The 26,488-nt window shown below is 34.8% G+C and overlaps 3 protein-coding genes across 7 annotated transcripts; 2 read left to right on the forward strand and 1 right to left on the reverse strand.

The window, feature by feature from the left end:
- The first annotated feature begins 1,282 nt into the window (after positions 1 to 1,282).
- LOC114355587 (zinc finger protein 532) lies at positions 1,283 to 6,258 on the forward strand. 4 transcript variants are annotated; one of them, XM_028308529.1, is made up of 3 exons: positions 1,283 to 1,437; positions 2,106 to 2,277; positions 4,048 to 6,258. In XM_028308529.1, exons 2-3 carry the CDS (start codon positions 2,114 to 2,116, stop codon positions 5,891 to 5,893), a joined length of 2,010 nt encoding a protein of 669 aa, XP_028164330.1. In that variant the 5' UTR covers positions 1,283 to 1,437; positions 2,106 to 2,113; the 3' UTR covers positions 5,894 to 6,258. The 4 variants fall into 4 exon arrangements, with proteins under 4 accessions (XP_028164330.1, XP_028164332.1, XP_028164333.1 ...); XM_028308531.1 differs by lacking the exon at positions 1,283 to 1,437 and adding an exon at positions 1,765 to 1,797; XM_028308532.1 differs by lacking the exon at positions 1,283 to 1,437 and adding an exon at positions 1,818 to 1,903.
- Positions 6,259 to 7,698: 1,440 nt separating this feature from the next.
- Positions 7,699 to 8,186, reverse strand: LOC114355582 (mitochondrial ribosomal protein L42). The gene has a single exon (XM_028308521.1). It carries the CDS (start codon positions 8,101 to 8,103, stop codon positions 7,771 to 7,773), a length of 333 nt encoding a protein of 110 aa, XP_028164322.1. The 5' UTR covers positions 8,104 to 8,186; the 3' UTR covers positions 7,699 to 7,770.
- A 1,063-nt stretch (positions 8,187 to 9,249) lies between these two features.
- Positions 9,250 to 26,412, forward strand: Rcd5 (microspherule protein Rcd5). 2 transcript variants are annotated; one of them, XM_028308516.1, is made up of 8 exons: positions 9,250 to 9,457; positions 9,524 to 9,851; positions 10,030 to 10,248; positions 10,600 to 10,756; positions 10,872 to 10,983; positions 11,525 to 11,678; positions 24,426 to 24,641; positions 26,284 to 26,412. In XM_028308516.1, exons 1-8 carry the CDS (start codon positions 9,354 to 9,356, stop codon positions 26,371 to 26,373), a joined length of 1,380 nt encoding a protein of 459 aa, XP_028164317.1. In that variant the 5' UTR covers positions 9,250 to 9,353; the 3' UTR covers positions 26,374 to 26,412. The 2 variants fall into 2 exon arrangements, with proteins under 2 accessions (XP_028164317.1, XP_028164318.1); XM_028308517.1 differs by lacking the exon at positions 26,284 to 26,412 and having other exon boundaries at positions 11,525 to 11,839; positions 24,426 to 24,598.
- Positions 26,413 to 26,488: the final 76 nt, after the last annotated feature.

The raw sequence follows: 26,488 nt of genomic DNA on the forward strand, positions 1-26,488 counted from the left end.
AAAGAAGTACCGAGTTTGAAGCGTTCATGAGCAGACATTGCAGTTGAATATTCAAGTTCTGAATTTGATTATTGATGAATAATAAAATAAATCCTACTAGCTCGATTGATGGTTTCATTTAATTTATTTAAACCAGGTTACCTTTAATAATATTTTTCGTTCATTAATGAAAATATCAAATTAGGCCGTAATCCTGAATCCTGATACAATAAATTTAGCCTATTAATTTAACACATGTACGACTGTACTCAGTGTTGCACTATCAAATGCAATTGAAGCGCCTCTATGCCAGGGTTTTTATGTTCGTGGTCAGGCTATACTATTATTTGTTAGGACTTGATATCAGAAATATATTTTCATATAAATAACTACCAAAAACTCCCGGGTTTGCTTGGAAATTGACATAATGTGTAATAGTAATAGGTGCTTTATTGCGCAAACAAAAAATATTATTAATTAATATACTTATCTACTTACATTTTAAATACATTAAGTTATTTATCCATTATTATGTCCAACAGTTCAGGAGTGGGGCCAACAAATAGTATATTTAAACCATGTTCTACATTATAAGCGTAGGACCATACCTAGGTACCATTTAGAGAAATGACATGAAAACAGTCATGTTTCAATGGGATTTCTACCAGTTAAGTTGTAGTGTTGTCGCATAATCGATCACGGATCGATTATTAATCGATATTGCCAAATAACGATTTATTGATTAACAATTCGATTAATCGATTTTATTGATTTCCATCATTAATATCATTTGATTGTTAATTCAATTCCTTATTTTCAGCAATATAATCGATAATTGCAATCGAATAATCGATTATGATTTATTCGGTATACATACTTACCAAATCGATAGAATCGATAGTAAGGTATGATACAATACTCTCAATATGATCGATAAAAGCAATCTATAACTATTTTTATTACCCTAATGTGATGTAAAATACTATGGAAACCTTGCACGTTCAATGACCTCTATCTCCGTATCCCCGCGTATTTCAGGATTGTTGTCATACTATGAAATAAAGTACTAGTATTATGCTTTAATTTAGTATACTTTTTGTTTCTGTTGGTTTAACGCCCAATATGCCCATCATCCTTTAAAAGTGGTTTTAAAATTTTGAATCCCCACAATTTTTTCTAACTTTGGCACTAGATTGAGAATCCATATTCCATACATAATTTATATATCGATTTTAAATTACATTAAACAATATTCTGTGAAATGGTAATACTAAATATTTTTTTTATCTTGGCAATACATAATTCGACGTCCATGTTTTCCTAAAAAGACGACGTTTTAGAAATTTTGTCTTCTGTCATTAAATTTATTTCCGTCATTCAATCGAACTCTCAGAAATTGTTGAAATGGAATAAATACCGAATTGCTTGCCTACAAAAACCAACGTATCATATTCAAAGGTATGTATGTATCAATAAACTTCTTCAACAATGTCTATTGAACTGTGTTGCCTAAGGTGTTGCCATATAAATAATATCTAATAAGTATCACCAATGCAATGTTCTATTAATTTAATAATAAAAGAAGTAAAATAATACCTACTAATTATGTGATTAGGTACTAAAATATTTCCACTATTTGTTAAACCAAATCTGAAAAGATTATGCTTTTAATTTAAAAGGTGCTCTTGAGCTGGGTAAATTAAGGTTTAAGCAAGNTGTGCAAGGCAAGTGTGGTCAAGGGACTGGTGGGGGGCGGGGAGGGTGGGGGGTTATGAGGGTATGAGTATGAGATTATCTTTTGAAGAAATTGAAATTTGTGTGGGTTTTATTTTATTTTATTAGGTCCTTGTATACTTAGTTTATAATTTAATGTAAAAATTAGAGCAATACAGTTTGTTCTAAGGAACTAAAACTAATTACTTAGGTACCTATTATATTCTTTATGATCAATTTGAATTTGAACAGAGCTTCTTCTCTCTTGATTGTTGTAATAAAGTAACTAGGTACCTAGGACCTACGAAATAGGTTTCCCTCCTTCATTAATTGTTAATAAACAAGCGATTATCTGATTATTTTTGTGTGTTTATCAAGAGATCATTATAAAAGTTATACCAATCCATTTTCAGATAAATAGATGGAAGGGTCATCCACTGACCAGAGCTGTGAAGCTCTCGCAGAAGAAGCTTCAAAGAAATACAGTATCAAAAATCTATTATTTTATCGAGCAATTCCCAACTATCAGATACCAGTGAATACAAATGGCTACAATGTTTACAGTTGTAAAGATTGTGGAGATGGGTAAGCAATAAAAACTTTTAGTTAATTGATTTTGTCAATGGTGCATATTTTATTACTATATGATGCAAACTGGTTTCACGGATGGCAAGTGAGTAGCTATATCACGGTGGATTTTGATAAGTCTTGCCTGGTAATTTGACTTTCTTAATTGGTCCTAACTCACAGGCCCTTTTCCCACAAAAAATATGTTAAATAAGTTTAGTGGGGAAGTCCCTGTTTATCATACAATTTCTAACACTTAGGTAGCCTACCTACTTACAAGACTTGAGACTTCCACAAATAAATATTTTTGACTCTGAATGTCTAAGGCCTATAAAAAAATCCTGTTTTTTTATTACACAGGATATTTTATAAAGTTAACATTATAAGCCATTAACTTGGAGAGCTGTTGTTCTTTTGTGAATTTAAGGAATTGAGTTAGTTTCTTTATTTGTTCCAAGTAGAAATGTAATGTTTCACTTCGAATTTAAAAACCTACTTATCGCCAATACTTTAGTGCGGTACTATGGCGGTACATAATAGTTACAGTTCTGAAAATCTGCCTTCATAAACTTGTGGCACTGGCAAAACGTGACAGATAGGTAAAGGTATAGGTAATACCCTAATACCGAAATCCTTTCACTCCAGCGCATGGGGGAAGTCGCTGTGAAGGAGCTAAAGGTTCAGCTAAACCAACCAATGCCATCAGCCTGCATGCGCGATGGCGATGGCGATCAATCGCCATGGTGCACGCCGCGCTGCACGCGTTCGTTTGGCTGAACCTTAGTCAAACTATCTGACTTAAAAAAATGTGTTTTATAATTAATTATTGTTAAATTACCTACATCTGTCACGTTTTGCCACTTGTCTATGAGGCTGGTAATTCCGAAATCTCTTCGCTTCCGGCTGTTTTTTTAAGTAGGTAGGTACTTACCTACTCCTTACTTACTCGATCTTAATTGTACGGAAATTTTCAAGTAATTTTTATATTTAATATTTTTTATACGTTTGAATTACGAAATATTGATTTTTTTTTATTCACATCATGACAAGTAGGTATAAATCAACGTATGAGGCAGTGAAAATGTTTTTTGAGACAGCGTCGTTCGCGACTAAGTACAGTACGGCTAGCATGAAAAACTTTCGAGTTCGAATCGTTTGCGTATTCGAATCGCCATCAAAAGATTTAGTACGAAAACTACAACAGCGCCCTTGTGCGTGTCGTAAAGTGAACTTAGTATGAGAAATGGTTGCATGAAACTTATTTTGAGAATTAAAATTGTCACGTTATCGTTTAATTCGAAAGTTGAGTATCGAATTTTGTCGAATACGCAAACGATTCGAAGAGGAAAGTTGTTCATGCATGCTAGAGTAACTACAGCTTTCAAAACTAGTGTAACGCAGTAGAAACGAAATTCGCTACAGCGTTCGTTGCAACAGCGGTATTCGAAACTACGTAGACAGGGGACCCGAATACGATCACAATGAGACGGTCATTCGCACTTAGGACTCTGATCTACTTTATTAAGTTAGGTACATAGTTTTATTTTAATGAATGATGACTTCTAAAACTGCATTAACTAATTCTAAACTATAGATGTTAGGGATTCAAATAAAAACGCATTTCGCCTTAAACAATTCAAATTTTGTCAACTTTCTTTAAACTTTAATTTTCTTTTTTATTTCGAAAGTTTATATTGTGTATCTTCTTACTTGAAAGGTACTCCAGGGTTTAACAATGACCTTATTATTTTCCGCATGTTGTGTTATTGTTTCTTTTTTTTATTACAGGTTCCTACTGGAATCGAGCTACAGAAACCACATTCAGAGAAAATCCGTTCTGATTAATTATCAATGTCGCATTTGTGTAAGCTCACGACGTCATTTAATATTCTATAATCGATGCAATTTGTTGTCACATATAAGATCTCATACAGTGAAGACAGCAACTATTAACGTCTCAGATTTATCGGTCGATCCCCTGCCATCAAATTTTTTCAAAACCAAGAAAAATAACACAAACCCCCCGATGCCACCAGCTGTACAAATTACTTCAGCACCTTCAGATAAATCACAAACAGATAATCAAATGAAAAAGATTTCTCAGAGTGGTACCATTTGCAGTGATTGTGGACAAAACATAACTATGACTACTGGCGTTTTATATAAAGACCGTGCCAGTCATTATATGCAATATACAAATCAAGTGTATTCTTGTCCCATTTGCTTATTTAATTTACCCACAGCTTGTGGACTTAAGGCTCATTTACGTCTACACCTCAAAAAGCCACCATTTATTTGTCCAGAGTGTGGCATAGGATTGAATAATAAAAGCGTAATTTATCCTTACAATCATGGGTGTGAAGGCTTTAATATGATGAGAGCTACTGCTCGATGTCAGTGCCCTGCTGAGAAATGTAAAATTTTTCATCCCAATTACTTTAAGAATCATATGACAGCAAACCACTTTAAAGTAATATATAAATGCTCTAGTTGTGCAGTTGCTTGTTTCAGTGAGTCTACTATTATCAAACATGCAGTATCCCAAAAGCATGATATAAGCCCTAATCGGTTTTATCAATGCGATTTGTGCCCTGGAAGACTTGTTATGGTAAATCAAACTAACAGACATATTAAGAGCCACAATCAAACCACTATCTACCCATGTTGGACTAAAACTTGCATGAATATTCACTTTAAAACAGTTAACGACCTCATTATCCATTACATCGACAGACATTGTCAAAATAACTGTGAACTCAGAAGATTGTTACTCAGTAGTTTACCACCTGAAGAGGGTTCTCTGCAACAAGACACAAGAATGTATCGTATTTTGAAAAGATGTGATCAGTGCATGCGAAGTTTTACTTATAAATGCCAATACGGAGTTATAAATGCTTTACCAAATACATGTCCATTTAAATGTGTAGCTGGTGCCAAGTCTTCATCGAATAAAGTAACGATTAGATGTCCCTTGTGCTCGATGAATATTGACCAGTCTTGGGAAGTTATAAAAGATCATTTTGCATTACACCATCAAGAACATCGTTGTCTCGATGCTAAAATATCAATTACTAAATTATCAAATGCTAAAATATCAGCTACACTGAATAAAAAACATCCTGTGGGTAATAAAAATAAGGTTATTAACAGGGCTATTAATAAACGTTCCACTAGAAGAGCTAGACGAAAGGCCCCAAAAAGTCGGATTGACGTTGGAACTATTATACTTAACGAAATAACAGGTAGATCGAATAATTACGTTTGTGGCAAATGTCAACATGAAAGTGAAACTAAAGAATTGCTAGAAAAACACATTTTAACCCACAGAGATCAATGTATGGCATATCAGTGTATGGAATGTGGAGAATGTTTTGTTGTGAAACAATCATTTTCAACTCATTTACTTTTGAATCATGCCATATTCAACGTCGAGGAATACATAAATAAAAAGAAATGCTTTAACGAAAACGCTCTTACCAAATGTGTCAAAACTGTTGTTGAAGAACCTCTCAAAGAAAACCAGTGCAAAATTTGTAGAGAACAATTCGAATGTTCTGAAGATTTGGAAAAGCACTTTAGAACTCATGGCATGGCTTTCTTGATCAAAAACTCTTCTAGTAAATCTAATTCATAAGTTATAAGTAGGTAGGTAATTCTAAAGAGCCTCTGACTGACAATGTTACATGTTTAGTACATGCGTGGGTGGGACGTGGGACATTAAAATAGTTAAATCGTTATCTTGCGCTGCACTCATTTCTCGCGTTTCCTCTTTTGACCTTAGTTGATTTTGAGTTTTTCACTATCTTAAAAAAATGCTTGAGTTTGTAGTTTAATTGTAAGTAGGTAGTTTTAAAAAATGACCATTCACTTTTGCGACATCCATAAGATTGTCAAAATAAATAGGTAGGTACTTTGCTTCTCTGTTACCACCACTGTTTTTATTGTTAAGTTTTGACCAATTACTTAGTCCTTAAAATAAAAAATGAAACGTAAGAGTTGGTAGACTGAGCGAAAATGAACCAGAAAATTATAAATTTTTAAACTGCATGCATCCGCAATAATAACGCTGGACGGAGATTTAATAAGACAATTTACTGTGTAATAAATGCTATTTTTTAATTCTTGCAATAAGTAGTAGGTACTTAGTTAAGTTTTTACGAATTTTGCCTACCTTTCATGTCCTTATTGAAGTCCCTCTAGACTAGATAAGTGGCAAAACGTGTAGTTCTAATTTCGATATGCCTTCGCTTCGGCGTTTTTTATGTCCTACCCACTTAGTTAAGTAGGTACTTCACTCTCTGAAGGGATTCGAATTTGGGAGCGATCAAAAAGTGCCACTTGTCTAGGGGGGCATTAGTTAATTTAATATAAAATGTAACCTAATACAATGTATTTCGTAAATATAATAAAAAGTATATTTAAGAGGTGTTTCATTCTTTAAACCCGAAAATTAAGGGATTACTTAAAGTAAGTACAGTTCATTTTTGCAACCTAATCAATAGATAGATACTTTATGTAGGTAATGCCTGGGGAAAAATGAACCGTTATTACCTACTTATTTTTGAAATAATTTATACAGGTTTTAACGCGATACGCGGACAATAAATAATATTGAAATATTTACCTGCTAAGTGCACATTTAAATCTCAAACCAGTAGAAAGTTGTAGCTATGGTAACCTCCTCCTCCAAATCTGGTAGATCCGCAGAGAATAGCGTATACATTACTGGACCTAGCACAGACCCTTGCGGGACGCCTTTGATGTCATGGAAGTTGGATGTTTGTTTCTCCCGATTCCTTAGCCTGAAAAAATCTCTCTGTTAGGTAGGAGTGAAGAACTTCTTAGTAGCTGTGAGGGAGACTATTTTTTATTTTGATAAGCAGGCCTTTGTGCTTGTCAAAAGCCTCTTGGATGTCCAAAAAGGCTGCAGAACAATACTTCATCTTCTTGACTTGTTTTCTTTTGTCGTCTTTTTCTTCTCCTCTCCTTCTTCTTTGAGAGATTTCAAGAAAATGAGAAGAAACTGAAGAGGAGATGAAGAAAAGAGATAAGAAGAAGACAAATAAAGAAGAAACGATAGAGTAGTAGAATAGAAGACGAGAAGAAAAGTGTTTAATTTTGTAAGGATCTATTCAATTTTAGGTATGATTCATGGGAAGAATAGATTTCCGTGCAAATCATCTGCTGTAGTCAAGAGAAAACTGTGGGCATCTTAAAACAAATATGTGTCGCGTTTTGAGCAGAGGGCATACCTACCTAGCCTAACAAGTTACAAAACGTGATTCTGAAATTGCTTCACTCCAACGTTTTTACTTCGCTCTGTGAAGCAGGTTTTCCAGTTGCCCCTGGAGCCAACTGGGAAAGTTCTTAGTAATACTTACAAGTGTCCCCTAGTCTCCAGTCCAGGTATTATAAAAATGGAAAAATAAAATACCTATATACCATTAAGCTATTTATTTTACACTAGTTACTAACAGAGTAAGTATTCCTAATTAACAAAAATACGAAAGTTTATAAGTATGTTCTGTTCATCTCAGTTTTTTTGGCTTTCTTGTCACGAGCCCTCGGGAACCAACGGTGTTGCGTGGTCAAGGTTAGGGTTGATAATTGTTTACGCGCTATTTCTGGTTTCATATCTTTGAAAACTCGTCGAACTTCTTCTAGATCACTCATTTTTAATAGCGAATTATCTTGAATTTCCTCTGGAAGCGGTTTTGAATGCTCATATGGAAAATTTTGTTCACGATGTAGTGAGACGATGGTGGAGCCATCGTTAGTAATGACAATTTTAGAGAAATTTCTTGAAATATTTACTGGTTTAAAAGTGCGTAAAAGTAATGCCATTTTCTTCGATTATCTGAGTAATTTAATTACAAAATCTGATTAGAAAAGCAACTTCCTGCCTGCACTTTGTTGACGTTCATTTGACACTGACAGTTCTTTTTTCTTTACTTTTTTCCTAAATTGCTAGTGCTTCCGAAACTGTCTGAATCGAATTAAAATTACGGTTTTTGGATAAGTAGATGAACACTAGCGCTGTCATAATTGTTGGCAAAAGACTTATCTTCAAACAATAGAAACCACAAAAAAAGTAAAAAGTCATGATGAAAGAAACAAAAAAAAATTGTTTGATGGCACAGTGGGTCTAGACAAAGTGCAAATTATAATCGCAAACCAGTCGAAAAGTGGTCGAAAAGCCCCTTTTTTGTATGGAGTTTTGACGGATTCGATTTTCGATTCGATCAAAAAGTGCGTTTTGTCTAGGGGGGCAGATATGGATAGATGCAGCATGTGTCAAAAATTGTATGAAGACGAGCGTGCCAATTTTTAAACGTCATTAGTGTCATTTTTGCGAATTTTAGTGATTGCCGCAGCGTAAAAGTAATCGTATTATCGTACTGCATTTGCAAAGTCATCGAATGATATCGTGTGACTCGATTCGAAAATTAATTAATTCCGATAAAACTGATAATTTGTTAAATACAAAACCAAAAACATCTTTATTTACCTTTTTAAAATAAATTAATTCTTACAAATCGTCAAATCTCGTTATTTTTTTTACCCTACCAGCGTTTCAAGACATAAATTTGTCAAGTGCATGAATGTCATGGATCAGTGTGTGTCTTATTGTTATGAGTAAGTACGGTTCCTTGGGATCGGTATGAGTGCACCACATACACGGACCATAGTTTTAACTCTTAAGAGTACATCTCAGGATAATATGTATTAAAAACAATGCTACTTTATACTTCTACTGCTACTTTATTCTAATTAATTATTTGTTACTTGTGCTATTAATTACATTTCTCAATCCGTAAAAATAATTTCTTCTTTCTACCGTGTACGTACTACTGTCCTCGTAAAATCATCGTGACCGATTGTTGTAATCGGATTACATGAACATCACTCGACCATGTATGTCCATTTGGACATATCGGAATGGCACGCTTTGACGATCAACTTGCTGTATCTACTCTAATCCATATCTGTGTTTGATGGTGATTTGGTGATTACAGATTTTGCAAAAAGAAAAAGTTATTAAAAGAAGAAGATTAATTAATTGAAACGGGAAAGATTGCCAGTACCTTTATAATATGGATTTCCCAGCTACTCCATCTAATGCCTCAGATAGCAATGAGTATCCCGGAACTACAGTTTCTCCTACTGATACGCCTCAAGATAATAACAAACGACGCAGGTTGGTATGAATAGATCGCTCTTTGGATAAAATTAAGGCTTTTTATTAAGTTTTGTTTATGTACAGTTCAAACAGATCGATAAAACGTCGTCGCTTTGACGATGAACTGGTGGAGTACAGTTTGGGTTTGCCTGGTGCGTCGTTGGGTAAAGGAGATAAGAGAGTGCGTACGCAATCCTACACAAGCCAGTTGCCAGAATTTCCCATTAGCACTCCTACTCCAGTGGCAGCTGCGGGTCCCGCTCAGGAAAGAAGGCGAACGTCAAGTAAAATATCGTATGGAAGTGTTGCACGGAAGTCGCGTCGTAAAGGACAGCTTACCCAACTTTCGACAAAAGATCTTGGACGATGGAAACCTACTGATGATTTGGCTTTAATTTTAGGAGTACAACAGGTTAGTAGATCTTATTTGGCTGTTGTAATCTTATAAGACTAAACCTGCTTGTTGGGAAATTCACTCAGCAATTATTGTATTTGTGGTTTACTAAAATCATTGATCAGTCAAAGGGGAATGAAAACATACAGGTAAATATTACATATAAATATTTATGATCTGCAAAAAAATATTACAGACGAATGATCTGCGCATTGTTCACCGCGGTGTAAAGTTCTCGTGCCGCTTCACTGTGGGTGAGCTACAGTCACGTTGGTATGCACTGCTGTACAACACTGAGATATCCAGGGTGGCTGTGGCTGCAATGCGCAACTTGCACCCCGACCTGATTGCCGCTGTCCAACAACAGGCATTGTACTCTACAGCAGAAGAAGAGCTGCTAGGAACGTTAAGTAGTGTAAGTATATAATTTTATTTCCATTGAGATATTAGTGCAAGCCTACATGAACTATGGTTTTTAGCATAATAAAAAAAGTTATCAGCCTATTATAATTTTTAATTTTCATACAAAATAAATTTTATAAAATCCGATTTGTATGAAAATTAAAATAATTAAAATGAAGATATCAATTTTCTGACTTCACCATACCATTTCTATGACCATGTTAACATGGGCTAGTGTCGGCTCATATACCCATTTACCTAACACCCTGTATACTAGTTTTCCATGCTGGAATCATACTCCTTTTTAAGGATTTTTTAATAAATGAAACATTTACCTTATGTTTTTCTTACATTTTACTTTCAGACATCACACCCGACGATTGAGAAGTTCCAAGAGTTGCTTGACCAGAATCCGCATGTATTCTACCCTTTACGTACAGCTAAGACCCTAATGACACATTGGCAGCTATTGAAGCAGTATCAACTATTACCAGACCAAACAGTACAGCCTCTGCCGAAAGGTGAGTTTTATGGTAGATGACGTAAAGGGCCAATTTTTAAATGATCAAAAACATAGAATAATAGTGTTTTTATAAAATTGAATCATAAAACTCCTAAGACTTTTTTGTTTTTCAGTTCTAGGCGATAAAATAACATCATTTTCTGATGCTGAGGAAACTATCAATGATGCAGACATACCAGATTTGAAAGAAGATGGTATTGATGCTGAAATGCAATTTGCTGACAGGTATTTTGTTTTGCTGCTTTATTATTTATGTAGATATTAATCAAGTATCTATCTGTTGTATGTTTGGATTAATGTATTTACTGTTGTTCTGAATGTGTTTCTTCCATTTATGACTGCTAAGGCCCGGTCTGTGAGCTCGTAGAATTTAGTCCAATGACCCCAAGCTACCCATCCTTATCGCTCGCGCGTAATTATGTTACTGTCGCGCTCGCACACTCACTGCGGGCGCCCGTCGCACAGTCGCGACAGCAATATAATTACGCGCGAGCGATAAGGATGGGTGGGCGATAAGGAAGACTATAACTCAAGTAATGTAGAAAGTCATGGAAAAGATTTTTAATAATTTGTTTATATCCATTATGTAATTATTTGTGATGTATCAGAACCCATATCACTATAAACAGACCAAACTGCAGATTACCATATAAAAAAGGATTTTTTGTTCCCTAGTGGTGTAATAATTTACCACAAAAGTATACTTGGGGTCTTATGAAAAAGTTTCTGTCATACAGGATAGAACGAACTTTTTGCTATATTACAGGGTGGAGAAGAAAAACATTAGGTTGTTGGAGACCTCCTTGTCGCGATGGCAGGTGCTGGTGCAGTCGGTGGCGGGCGGCGGCACCGAGCTGGACAAGAACACGCTGGCGGTGCTGCGCGGCCGCCTCGTGCGCTACCTCATGCGCTCGCGGGAGGTCAGTACTGCCACAGGTTATACATCAGGTTGCTGGAGACCTCCTTGTCGCGATGGCAGGTGCTGGTGCAGTCGGTGGCGGGCGGCGGCACCGAGCTGGACAAGAACACGCTGGCGGTGCTGCGCGGCCGCCTCGTGCGCTACCTCATGCGCTCGCGGGAGGTCAGTACTGCCACAGACAATAAAATATAAAATATCTTGTGCGCTCTTCTTCTTCTTCTTTTTGATGATGTTGGCAATGCACGTCGAGGTCGACTTGATTTGTGCCATTTTCAAGTATTTATGTGATACGAGTTACAAAATGAGATCAAGTAATGATATAATGAAGGATGATAGATGATACCCCTTCCCACCCTTTGAGTCTCAGTAAAGTTGTGGTGCTTTACTACCAGAAGAATCACGATGCACTGCTTTGCTTCACTTGCCCACACTCATGCACGTTCACGAACACTCAATGGTTATCCACCATTATTACACATGAATAGTCGCCCAAACACGAATTTGAGGAAATAAAACAAAACCGCTAACATGACGCTTCAGATTCCCGCCAAGAAGTCCATCTCGCGGGAGGTCAGTACTACCACAGATAATAAATGTAAAGTATCTTGTGCTTTCGCGGGAGTTCAGTACTGCCACATATTATAAGGCCTTGTCCAGGAGGGTGAATTCGCCACGAATGTCTTCGCACGTAGAATCATACGCCGTTGGCGAGATACTAGCAGACAATACATTGCATCCACAAGACACGCGCGAGTCGAATTTTCAACGTAGGATTCGCGGCGAATTCGCCCTCCTGGACAAGGCCTAATACATCTTATGCATTCGCTGGAGGTCAGTACTACCACAGATAATATAATATAAAATATCTTGTGCGTTTGCGGGAGGTCAGTACTGCCAAAGATAATAAGTACAGCTACAGACTATACATTTTTGTTTCAAAATAGCCTGTATTACAACAAAATAAGATGATACAGTGTTTAGCTTGATGTGCTGTTGTATGTCCTATTTCCTACTATCTAATTATATTAAAAAGGCGAAAGTTTGGATATCTGGATGTTTGTTACTCTTTCACGCAAAAACTACTGAACGGATTTTGTAGAAAATTTACAGTATTATTGTTTATAACCCAGATTAACATATAGGCTATAATTTATGACGATATATGACAAAGGACAATGGGCAAAATGGTACCCGGCTCCAATAGATATGCTTCTATCTAGTATATCATAAGTGCTCGCGGGAGATCAGTTCTATCACAGATCTTATGCGTTATCGGGAGGTCAGTACCATAGATAACATAATATACTAGTGCAGGGATTCCCAAACATTTTTATTGTGACGCCCTTGGGAATTTGCCAATTTTTAATTCTCAGTTTGGGAAGCTTTGTACTAGTGTATTAACTTACATACAGGTAAGGTGGGCTAGAATCAATCCCCGCCACTCCTTTATAGCTAGGATCCATGTTTTTCCATCAATGATTAATCCTAGTCTTCCTGAGCTATGCAGTGTAGGCGTAGTTGCAGTTCTCGGAAACTTACGATACAAAAATTCATGAATAGAAAGAGCAACAAAAGCAGTCTTAGTGATAGTATCAATCAGATAAAACTTGTATGCGGAAGTGAAAATCAGAATCAGAGAGGTTATTTTTTACATATTAAAACTTGAAACGTAATGGAAACACGGTCGGCATATTATTTTGTATCAATAAAAGGAATCAACCTTTGAAATCTCTCAACAGATGGCGCCATCCGTCTCAAAAATGACAAAAGTGACTTATTTCTTTTAAAATCGGGGATTGCGCACATTATCGGGACGGCACGGCAAGGGATTTTAGATGATGAAAAATAATTTACCTTATAGTTTTAATGCTACGGTTGAATTTGCACTCCTACTCTGTTTATTAAATGAGAGCCAAACTTGGGTGTATCAAAATAAAAACAATGCATACTAAAATATTATAATTCATTTGGTATTTTTGGTTCTATCGCGATACATCCATTATATGTAAAAGAAATTAAAGTCATTCAACACAACTACAAATTACATAGAATTACAAATGAGTCTATTTCTGTCAACCTGAAGATTAATGGTAAAATACTTGTCAATTTAAAGAGCCATTAATTTGTTTGGGTTAGTGATGGTATTTACTTAATTATAAAATGAGTTTGACCATATCAATCACTAATGATATTATGTTATTTTTTCCTGATTAGCGTTCTGTTTCTCAAGAAGTAGTTGTCTGTGTCTCTGCCGTGAACCTTGTGCTAAGGTTCGTTCGTTTCAGCCGAAAGACGTCCACTGCTGGACAAAGGCCTCCCCCAAGGGTTTCCACGAAGACCGGTCCTGCGCCGCTCGCATCCAGGCACCTCCCACGACCTTTACCAGATCGTCGGTCCACCTGGTTGCAACAAGTGGGTCTTAAATTGAACATGGACAAGACAAAAATCATGTCAAATGCCCGTGTTGTGCCCACTCCTCTGAAGGTTGAAGACACTACACTCGAAGTTGTTGACAATTATGTATACCTGGGACAAACAGTCCAGTTAGGTAGGTCCAACTTCGAGAAAGAGGTCAATCGTCGAATCCAACTCGGCTGGGCAGCGTTCGGGAAGCTATATATATTCTCACATCCGAAATACCGCAGTGTGCCACTATTGATACAATGATATCTATATGCATGAATGTAATAATACCCATCACCCAAGTTCTGCTGTATTAATGTCCAAGAATTAAAAAAATATATGGGCGATAGATTGAGCGCGTTTTAAAATTATTCCCATCGGACCAAATTGACAAAATCAAATGACTTTCTAAGGATAGTAAAATAATATCGTTTAGTTTTACATTAATCATATTCGATCAATACCAAACCTATNAGACCTATCAAAGCTCTACACTGAACACTTTTGAGTTGTCTTTCAATGTTGTTCAATTTTTTTTCTACTTTGTGCATTTTATTCGATTTTTTTTACCAAAGATTGTGTCGCTCTGCAAAAAAAACCTATCGATGATAACTAATTAACTATCGACATTTCCTTACAACATGAGTACCCTATCATTTAAAAAATTGGTTGAATCGGATCTCATACTAATGTTCAAGCGTGCTGCGACCTCTGGCTCTCTAAGTGTGTGTCCAATGCGTGACCAAATACTATTGTCACAGAACAGTTTAAGTGACGAATATCTAACTTTAAATAAGACAGACCTATTCCAACACCCACAAAATTCAAGGTTCTGCTATGAATAAAATGAGAATACATACCTGAATAATAATCGAAAAATACTTTTGTCATTTCTACTATCCGCGTCATGTATATTATTAACGCAAGCTCTTTTTAATATTAATAAACTGTCTGGTTTTAGTTTTTAGTATTTACGTCACCGTGGTAGGTACAGTCAGCATCAATTATTGTATGTGCATTTCAGTGAAAATTGCGCTAACTTTGAGTAGGTACCTTCGACATCCAAATTTCGTCGACACGCAACTTGCTGTAGAAAGAAACTAAGAAAAAATGGAAACTTATTCCGTGTTTTCCGTCAATAGTTTAGAATTGCCTAGCGATTCTTCGGGTAGCAATTTTATCATACCGATAACTATACATTTCCCTCAAATTGTGTTAAAATTACTACACAAACAAACAACCATCAACTTTATTTATACTTTTTATTGTTACTCTAAGTCCATCGATTTACTGCGGTTGACTGTACCGTTACTGCGATCTCATTTTAAAATGCCAAAGGCTTTGTTACAAGTTACAACTGGGCCAAGTGGAACCCCTAATATTTGTAAAATCTACAAATGCGATATTTTTCATTTTATACTCAGCTTTAAACGTAACGGAACGCGAAAGTCTAAAATCTTTAAAAAACATTGCGTCATGGAATTTTTGCCGTAATTGTTACCTACGTTCAAATAAAAGGCTAACGATTTATTAATTTTCTCATTTAACTAACCAAGGTTACTACTATTTCATTGAAATCATATCAACGTTGCCGATCGTTATCTATAATGTAGATATGTTTACCAGAACAAGCCATAGTATTAAAAGCAAAAAGTTTTCACGATAATTCGGAATTCGTTTTTCATAGTAAAATAGACGTTGCTTCGTTTTAACTCACAATTTGTTAGAGGGGCGTTGTCAATTAGTTAATTTGTTTGTGGACAAGACAGTCTTCAACAATATTATGTACGACAATATACACTCGGCATCAAATAAATCGCACCTCCCGCGACAAGCACTTATCAAACGTATGCATCCCCACTTCCCACCAACATTAGTACCATTTGAAAGCCTAGTTCTAAACTTCATTTCATTAAAGGAAAGGTTTTTACCCCAAAAATGTGTCTTTACAAGGATCCAGTCACTTCTTCAAAAAATAGGTAGTTACGCTATAGCCATTTTTTATGACTATAAAACTGTTAAGTTGGGATTAATAGCTATACATCTGTTAAAGAGGACACGTGAGATCTTTATTTGGTTTTATAACCATAAAAATTGGTCTAATTGATCCCAGAGGTGAGCCCAAAGTGAGGTCTATTTTCAAGTCACATTTATGGTATATGTTAATCATTTATTTAGAAATGAAATGTATTGTTCTTTAAGGATATTTATTGGGCTTTCAAATAACACCAATAATTGTGGGGGTACCATGATTGTGTCAGAAGAAAATCTTTAAAGTTCGCGTCGCGGAAGGTGCGGTTTATTTGATGTTGAGTGTAGTTTATGATCCATTTCATTACCTCATCTTTCCCGGTAGTGTATGTTGTTTGCAACGTCACCATGGCAATAGAAATATACCAATGAAGCAACATAAACAAAAATGTTTGTGATCGCAGCCAATGTAGCAAGGAAAACATTCGATCCGATCGATTTGTAACGGCAACTCCTAACTGTAAAGTTCTCGCATTATTATTGTCATTATGTACCTTATGCTTTATCAGGGTATTTCTGTTCGGGTCGAACTTTCAATTGCCAGTTCACTTTCAATGATAATGTCTGTTATTATGTACCTATAAATACATCTTAATTGATATAAAGGAAAATACTAGCTGACCTATGAACACTTTCTATAGAAAATATACGACTGTTAAAATTCCATTTTAATTTTTAGATAGGAAATATCGTTATACCATAATGTAATATAATAAGTACTAGCTACGTTGTACAGTTGTACTTATTATTATTCTGTGATATAACTGTGATAGGATACTTACCTATCTTATGAACTGGCGATTGATAAAATTGCTATATTAAAAACTAATTTTATAAAATTTCCTACTAATTTTCCTAATAAGTGGTTCTTCTACAACAGAATCCTATGCCTGAAAGTCATTAAACTAAATTTTATAGACTTTAACTTAAATAATTCATATTTTTAGCCTGTTTATTTAGTCCCATTTCAAGTTATTACAGTTTTGCAATTCATGTAGATTTTTTATGTTTTTCATAAAACCAGCCTTACATTCCGATATGAACAAAACAACGCATCGTCGTCACGTGGCAAATAAATATTGTTTCAAATAAAATTCACTTCGTATAATTTCAAACAGCTGTAAAAATAGGTTTTATTTATGTAGGCACATTTCTCTACATGCACTATTGCATTGAAATACAAAATAGATGCTCGATTGCTGATATCGAGTAGATAGCGTGGATACAGTGGATGTATTGATGTCAGGGACTGCGAGGACCAAGGCCGCGCCACCCCTAATGACACGGTCAGCTAGGCCGCGCTGGTCGCAGCGGAATGATTATAATATTTCATTCACTATCATTCTACACATCGACACTGAATATCGATTGCCCTCGTTACGGCCACATGTCACAGTTGCTTTATAAAACAAACGTTTTTAACATCACCTACTCGGCAACTATCTAATCTTGTTAAGCCCGAGATCATTAAATTATGCTATCTTATCACTTGTTTAATTTTTACATTACCGGTTTTATGTCGTATTGCTAAATAAAAATAGACGTACGAAATGATAAAATGAACTTGAGTTTATCAAGTTGGCAAATATTTTAACATCTAACATAACACTACATGTAAGATTCTACTTCTGATTAGGTTTTGCAATAGTCGATAGCACATCTGTTGCAAAATAGAAACTAAGCGACTAAAATTGTCTAGCTCTATTTGCCGTTGTCCGTAAACGTTAAGTAATCACATTATAGTCTTTTTCACGTAAGATGATCCGTATGACACTTCAAGGTTATCCATATTACGCATACTACATATGCAGAATATTTTTGAAAAAATATTTGTATTTTATTAGCAATATAATAAAAAAAAAATAACTACTTTGTCTTGAAATATATAGTAAAATCTGAGTCTATTGATTATATTTTAATTAAATACGATGTAAAAATATTATTTATTTCATGTACGCAATGTGTGAAACGGAATAGATTTAGTGCTGGGGTATTTCTTGTATAATAAAATCGATTATTTCCGCGGTTCATTAATCGATTGCAGTGAATACTTAGTTATTAAAAACATCACAAAAATCAACCATATTTTTCGATTATTGACTTTAATAAACGCATTAAAAATAAATTAATGGTTTTTAATTTAAAGAAACAGAACCAGTACTTTTTAGGAATCGTTTTTTTGAACATGAACCATGAAATTTGAATATAATCAATAAAAAATTGTTACAATAATATTTGTAAGGATAGTGTCATTTCGCTGTGGATTTGGTAGAACTCTTAAAGATTACAATGACAGAATGGTTAAATTCGGAGTAACTTCATTGCATACTCGTCGCCAGAAAATTGATATTGTATATCTACACAAAATTGTACACTCATTCATTGTCTGTCCCGATTTAGTGACTCAACTGAATTTTAACACCAATTATAGAAGTAGACGTTCTAAACTGTTCCCACTAGAAGTTTACAAAAATAACACCTCTTTTTACAATCCCCTGGTTAGGATGCGCAGACTTTATAATGACATGGCGTTAGAGAATCCGGAATTTGATATATTTCAACAAAAATTACACTCGTTTCGCAGAAGCATTGACACAGTTTTAAATATAGATATTGATAATAATACAAAAAATAATTGATAACTTTTTACTTTTTTCTTTTTTAACACAGTTTATAGGGTTGTGTATTTGAGCATTTTGTATGTGTTTATTAATTGTGCAACGTAAATGAAAATCATCGTAACTTAAATGTACGCTACTTGTAGGTTAGAGTCTAGACAGTGTTCATTTTGTTTATGTATTTTGATATGTAAATGACTGTAACCTGTATGTGTACTTATTAAATAAAAATAAAAAAAAAAATAAAATAAAAATAAAAAATAATTGTAAAAAACATGTTTTTTGTTAAATAACACCTATACAAAATATTTCTCTAAAAGTAGGTTTTACTAACTCTTCGAAAAAAATCGATAGATAAATCGCTATGGTTTAGTTATGTGACATCTCTAAATCTTTCAAACTCGAAACGTCATACGGATCATCTTAGGTGAAAAAGACTATAGTGAAAATAGTTCCAAATAAATAAATATACATTCGATAGCGTTGACCAATACTGTTAATTTTTGTGAACCCGTAGGTCAATTCAATTTTGAAGCAGTAAAATAATATTTAGTGTTCTTAATTAACGTGAATTGTATCATTTGAATAAAAGTAAGCAAGCAGTAATTAATATAGGTAAAATTTAAGGTCACAACGTATCTCTACCACAGTTAAGGGGCATATTTTTGTGCAATAAGCGACGTCAAACGTCAATCAAAATGCTACTCAATACTTAGGGGAAAACCAAGCTATGACGCCATATAGTGCTCATTATCAAAAATATTAGTTTATTTTAAAACTACTTGATTTACAATTAAATACATTTTATGCTAAAACAATACCATTATGTGATCTGAAATTATATGGTTTGCCCGATTGGTCCGACTAAAATGAATATAGTAAGTTCTTGTGAAGTAACTCTTCGGCGCGACGATGTTTTGCGAACCGCCATTGCCCACATTCACATGTTTACACAACATCCCTCAATAACAAGACCATTGTTTTGCATCGTTGCTGCATTCGATATTCAAAACATATCGGTAATGGATCTAATTGAAGACTCACGGAACTCCATCAATGTCCGGTAGATACGGTACCAAGTTTGAGTTCGACGCTGTTCTTTTTCAAACACTTATAGAAAATGTGATCAGTGAAATATCTTGCTACTTCGAAACGAGTTTTCGAACTAAGTTACATGTTTTTCGTTGGCTGCCGTGGTTTGTAGGTACCTATATAACCTGCACATTGTTAACTCATTAGCCATGACCTACTCGGTGACGATATAGTGATGACATGATCATAATTTTACTTAAAAGTTTGAAAAAGTATCCTGGAATACCAGCAAGAGTACAGTTTGCTAAGGGTGGTTTCGACCAAACAAGAGTAAATATTAATCTCAGAATAAATCAGTCAGTTATTCGACATTTTGACATAGTACATATNCATATTTATTTCCCATACTGAAACTGTCAATGTGTCAGTTATACCAATAGTTATTATCGGATAAAAGTTTGGTCGAATCGGACCTAAATGTATTAGTGACAAACTATACTTCGCCCACGTGAGTTTCGGTTTGACACCATTTTTTTTTTTGCGTACGTGTCCCCCTTCCAAAAACAGGGATAAACCTTTACTCACCTGTGCCCTCTCACATCGCTTACTTGGCTGCCTAATATCGATTTATCTTACATCGAACTTCGTTTAATCGATGTTTGTTTCTCAGGTACTTAAACCGTTACTTTGGAAATATTTCTGCCCTTCGATTTTGATTAATGATAAGAGCAAGCATTAGGTATGCTTTGAATGATAGAATCAAACCAACTTACTATGTCATATAAAAAATCATAATTCATGAATATTTAAGAAACGTACAAGGAATTTGCATACCAAATTAAGGCGAAGTGTTAATTTTATAACTAGTGGGCAGTGCCTAGGCAGTAATCACATTCCTAGCGTTAACGCCTAACGCGTAGCTAATCATGTCTTGTCGTACATTATCATTCCATGCCCATACTGCGCATTTCATTTTTAATCGAAATGAGTAATTGAGCGTGTCGGCCGCCCAGTCGTTGAGTGTTTCATAAAAAACTTTATTACACGGTAGGATCTGAATTTGGAGATAAGAAATTTCATAATCGCAATCAGCGGTTCAACATTTCATGATTACCAAATAAGTACACTATAATCATGTTTATAAAGATATTAAGTATTGTTCGCTATTGATGTGCGCGTATTAAAATGTTCTGGGTAATAAAATAAAAAATCATGATGAATATCGATTTCCTACAAGCATTACGAGTGATGACGGTTGCTATAATATGGATATTCGCAGTAATGTATGTTGTCAGAGTTGTACTATACCTAGCTTTTCATTGTAAGTCAAGCGTTCAGTTTTAACGTTCCATGAAGAAGGTATATTTTTCACTAGCCTTTTTCAGCGGCTTCGCCTGCGTGAAATTTAGTTTGTTTCAGATCGTGATAAATTATAGCTTTAGTATACGTTACTCTGATGTATAAACAGTTAGACTGTAAAGTTTCATCAAAATCCAATTAGTAGTTTTTGCGTGAAAGAGTACCGAACAATCTTCATAATTTTATAATATGGGTAGTGATGATGATGATTACCAACAAATTAATAAGTATGTTTTCGGTACGTGCAGACAACAGAACATAAGCTAATTTTGCCAAATAATTAAAATAACTATATTATTTCTTTAACTGACCTCGAATTTTAATACTTATTGTGTATAGACACACGTTATGGAAATCAGACATCTGGTATATCAACGTAATAAACGTATACAAAATAATTATTTTTTATGTAGAGTTTGTAAGTCGTTGAGTAGATTAGTTCATACTTACTTAGTTAAATTAATCATGCATGTAAATTATACCTACCTAATTGAATAACTTACCTTATTATTAGGTACTATTTTCCCTTGCGTCAATAGATCAAAGAACATAAAGCCGTGAAACGTTTTATTGTCTGAAGTCTCGAAAAACATTCAGTCATGTAAAACTTGCCCATCTTTCTTCCTTATCTATGTCGGAATATTATTATGTGGTGGCAATGAACTTCAGTTTAACCGTTTTGACAAATATAAGTAAAGTATACTCTAACGGTGTGACTTGTTAGTATTATATCGTTGGACATACCTTCAGTTAAAGTTGCGGGAGCACTCTAATTAACCAGTTTGTTTTGACGGTACTTTTACTTAGACTCTCCAGAGATTAGGTACAGACTTATCAGATAGTTTGATCGGCTTTCAAAATGGAATCGGCCGATACCAAATCGGTGTAATGTGCGCACTTTCATACATATCCATCTGAGCCCGACTAAATCTGTAGTCGGGGGTGTATTAGATTAGGGTGCAGACCACCGACTTTTAGTTGGCCGATAGTTCGGCCTGATTCTAATTTGTATGAAAAATCGGCAGATATAAAAAATCGGTGTAATGTGCGCACTTACATTTACATGTCCATAGGTACTACAGCCCGATCCAACTATCGGCCAACTAAAAATCGGTGGTCTGCGCCTAGGCTTAGTATTACCGCAGCATTGTACCTTATTACAACGCAGAAACAGCCGAAGTACGAATACAATTACAACAAGGACATCTAGCAGATAAATGAAACTACTAAAAGCAACTGAAAATGTACAATTAACCACTTTAGTAGGTCATTCCGGCTGTTAGTGATACGTGTTAAGCGCTGGTAATGTTACAAACCATATCTTTGGAACTTATGGATTTTCCTCGTTTATATCTAAGTATTCTAAAAATAACCTACTAAACCCAATCCTTCCTCAAAATAAGAGGATGGTGTTTGCCGACAACTCACAACCGTAGTGCGATAGTGATAATAGCATGCGAGTGCGCGCTCTGCAAAACGCAAATGTAGAGAGAATAGCAGGATTATATTGGTAATTTTCTGTATTTTAATACTTGCCTTCTAGAGTTAGCGTTTTGACTCTGGAGTAGCCTGGTGTGAAACGGTGTACCGTAACAAGACTTAGAAGGGTACCAATCTAAATCAAGTCGTAATGATACTATCGGTATACTTACGAAATAAAATTTCGTTTCTAAATGCTGTTGCAGTTTAATATGACTTACTTTCATTCAGGAGACATATATTTTTTTAACTTAGAACACTAATAAGCTGGTATCCTATAAAACCTGGCGGTCCTCACTTTATACATATTATTTTAATTATTCAGTTAATTCATAAATGACGTTAAAAATTTAATTTCTAATTATTAAAACAGAACTTGTAGATTCATAAAAGCGGCGGACGCTGAATGTGTAACTGCGTTCACTATATGTACTTATTTGAGTTTATGTTACATTGATAATACTGATAACCTTATCAGTCAGTACAATTAGTGTGTCAACACCAATATCTCATTTATTATGCCACAATACACATACAGGGTGTTAGGTAAATGGGTATATGAGCCGACACTAGCCCATGTTAACATGGTCATATAAATGGTATGGTGAAGTCAGAAAATTGATATCTTCATTTTAATTATTTTATTTTTCATACAAATCGGATTTTATAAAATTAATTTTGTATGAAAATTAAAAAAATTAAAATGATGATATCAAATTTCTGATTTCACCATACCATTTATATGACCATGTTAACATGGGCTAGTGTCGGTTCATATACCCATTTACCTAACACCCTGTATAAATGGGTGGGTACCACGGTGTACAGCACAAGTATACCTATTACTAATTTATCAACTTCAAACAATTACACGATATTCAGGTTGAATAAGGTAACGCTTTATTGGTTCCTCAAGTACCTAGGCAATTAACCATAGATTAGAACAGGTAGGGTTGTTTATGTAAGTACTACTCACTATTTATGCTCCGACGGCACATCAAGCTTATCACTGGGATCTTATGTAGTTTACGTTCGGTTTTGCAATATAATACTATTTTTATCCGTTGAGTTGACAAATAGAAGGTAGATGAACAAACGTATCTTCTACTCTACATACTCATAGATGGCGCTGTACGAAATTTATAACGCGACTACGATGCGACGCGACGGTTTGTTTTATTCCGGTCTTAATAGTTTGTCATCGCCGATTTATACGATTAAATACTTACTTAATATTAAAATGTATTATGATATTATTTAAAAAAATTAGAGCAATTATTCTTTTATTTTAACTGAAAAATATGATAATATAACACTGTAGCTAAATGTATTGATTTTTTTACAAACGTTGACGAATTGTTACGAATTTCTTGAAATCTTGAGCCTTTAGAAACCAAGTAGGAATGGTAACAGGCATTGATGGAGACGCGCGCTGAGCGCTCTTTCTTTTATGATATTTTGAGTTAAAATAATACTTATTAAGTATTTTGATTCTTCGATAAAGATAGACTACGATAAGTTTTTGATATAAATGTAGTATCTATCTGTACCACCACACCATGACTATAATAAACTTAGGTAAAAGCCATGATCCTGTTCAATGATTCTATACCTACTAATTAAAAATGTCTATTAACAACTGTGTATACGTTTTACGCCAATAATCTTATGCAATAACTGCCGTGATACCGAGATATTAATCGCTCTTACATGTAGGTACTCATTACTTCAAGGCACACGCAGAAAAACATCTTTGCAAATAATCAAGATCCTTGATATAATAATGACGTTGATAACAAGTGATTTAGATTAATATTTTTTTGTAGATCGCTGTTGGGCGCAGCACGCGCGACCACACAATTGACGTGGATCTGAGTCTAGAAGGGCCGGCAGCGAAGGTGTCCAGGAAACAGGCGACGATCCGTCTCCGGAACAGCGGAGACTTCTTCATGTCCTCAGAGGGCAAGAGGCCGATTTTTGTCGACGGTCGCCCGATACTTCAAGGCAACAAAGTGAAACTCAACCACAACAGCGTTATAGAGGTACGTATCTGAAACTCTATTGCTGAATTTTTTCCGCAATTACTTTTGAACATTACAACCGTTAATTTACAAATAAGTAGGTACTTCAATTAAATTAACATGTGGCAACAAATTGTCCTGTTACTGTTGGTTAGTTTCGGGTCGTTGTATCGTTTAGGTAAGAGACAAAAAAGGCAGTTTTAGTCCGATCAATAAAACTATTTTTTTCTACTACGAACCATCGGTGTTTTAGAATCAATTTTTAATAATACCTCAGAAGTGTCTTACCTTAATTCAAAATGCTGTGCGTGATCGTGCACATCAAGCACCAAGTTACTAAAAATACCTATTAAAACGCATTACTCAATTATATGTAAATATATTATGTACAATTTACATAAATATGTTAATTTATTCGGTTTCCAATTGTAAGCAAAAATGCTTTGCAACTAATTTAAACAGTCGATTTTAGTATTAACCCTTAACCACTGACGTGTCATTTTGTTACACTAACACTGACGTACGTACGGCATACGTACGTAACTTTGAAGACCTTCTGATGTATCAATAGAGTGTAACTTTGGTAAAATTTGAATTTATATTATTTACACATGTTTATATTAAACAGAGATAGTAAAAAAATCATAGCAACTTTAATAGAATAGTATGATATTGGTGAAATCCTCCAGATATAATAAAAGTTACATAGGCATTTTTTTTAAATCAACACAAAAATATTCGATAACACTAGGAACTTCTATTTTGGCCATATTAAAGATTAATAACAGTTTTAATCAGGAAAAAATCACAATAGCTATAATTCACAAATTAAGTCACTTTTTAATACGGTTCATTTAGGAAGGCTATTTTCTATAGTCTTTCTTTGTTTGATGACCTGGTCACCAGTTTGCCGTGCTTCAAACTAGCTAGGAAATATGAAAATATGGTATACAATCTTCAGAAGAAGTCAAATCCAAAGCCACGAATTAAAGCTCCTTCACCATCATGATGATTGTCCTCGAAAACCGCAACTAATATAAACATTTTCATCCACTGGATTTTTTGCTAATTTCTTCGTCATTTGTAATAAATTTTTGGCGTAAATAAGGTTCTTTATATGTAGACGGCCAAGTAAATAAATTAGAATGCTAACAATTAATTTTATCTATGGACTAACATACAAAAGCGATGTTGAAAAAGTTACACTAACACTGACGTTACGTACCACATACGTCGGGTGGTCTATCTCAACTACTTAGGAACGTGCTACCCATCTATTTTCTCCCGTCACACACGCATCTCTGGCCACTAGGAAACTACCAAAAAGGACACGCAAAAATTCCCGCACAAAATGAAGTTTTGAACGAAAACCCGTTTGACCGACGTACCACGTACGTACGTCAGTGGTTAAGGGTTAATGATACTCGTACGTTTCAATGTTTTGTGCAGCTTTTATTTCAATATTGTGTTATTTTCGAGTCCTTTTTGTTTTTGTTACTTATAGTTAAATATTTTGTTCGTACACAAGGTGACCGTGTGCACCGATTAAGATCCGTTTATTGCTTTCTTTTACGAACTACGAGAAGTTCTGGTGGTTTAAAGATTTTTGAGTTTAACAACTCGCGTAAGTAAATAAATTAATAGTTTCATGTTATTTACACAGATTGCCGGTCTGCGCTTCGTTTTCCTGATTAATCAAGATCTCATCAGCGCTATTCGTCAAGAAGCCGTGAAAGTTACTATCCCTGTTTAATTGTAGTTGAACATAATGAATAAAATATTGTGAAATAAACAGTTTTTTTTTTATTTAGAACACATTTATTTGGTCAATATTAGAACATTTTTCAAACTAGAACACACAAAAACAA

The sequence above is a fragment of the Ostrinia furnacalis genome, unplaced genomic scaffold (genome assembly GCF_004193835.3).
Source record: "Ostrinia furnacalis isolate ACB-3 unplaced genomic scaffold, ASM419383v2 OfSCF2422, whole genome shotgun sequence".
NCBI lineage: Eukaryota > Metazoa > Arthropoda > Insecta > Lepidoptera > Crambidae > Ostrinia > Ostrinia furnacalis.

Excerpts from the sequence above, each read along its gene's own strand:
- Rcd5 (XM_028308516.1), top strand. The coding sequence starts at position 9,354 with ATGGATTTCCCAGCTACTCCATCTAATGCCTCAGATAGCAATGAGTAT. Across the intron at positions 11,679-24,425 it reads ACCTCATGCGCTCGCGGGAG|ATCGCTGTTGGGCGCAGCAC; the intron begins GTCAGTACTGCC and ends ATTTTTTTGTAG. Across the intron at positions 24,642-26,283 it reads ACCACAACAGCGTTATAGAG|ATTGCCGGTCTGCGCTTCGT; the intron begins GTACGTATCTGA and ends TTATTTACACAG.
- LOC114355587 (XM_028308529.1), top strand. The coding sequence starts at position 2,114 with ATGGAAGGGTCATCCACTGACCAGAGCTGTGAAGCTCTCGCAGAAGAA. Across the intron at positions 2,278-4,047 it reads TGTAAAGATTGTGGAGATGG|GTTCCTACTGGAATCGAGCT; the intron begins GTAAGCAATAAA and ends TTTTTATTACAG.
- LOC114355582 (XM_028308521.1), bottom strand. The coding sequence starts at position 8,103 with ATGGCATTACTTTTACGCACTTTTAAACCAGTAAATATTTCAAGAAAT.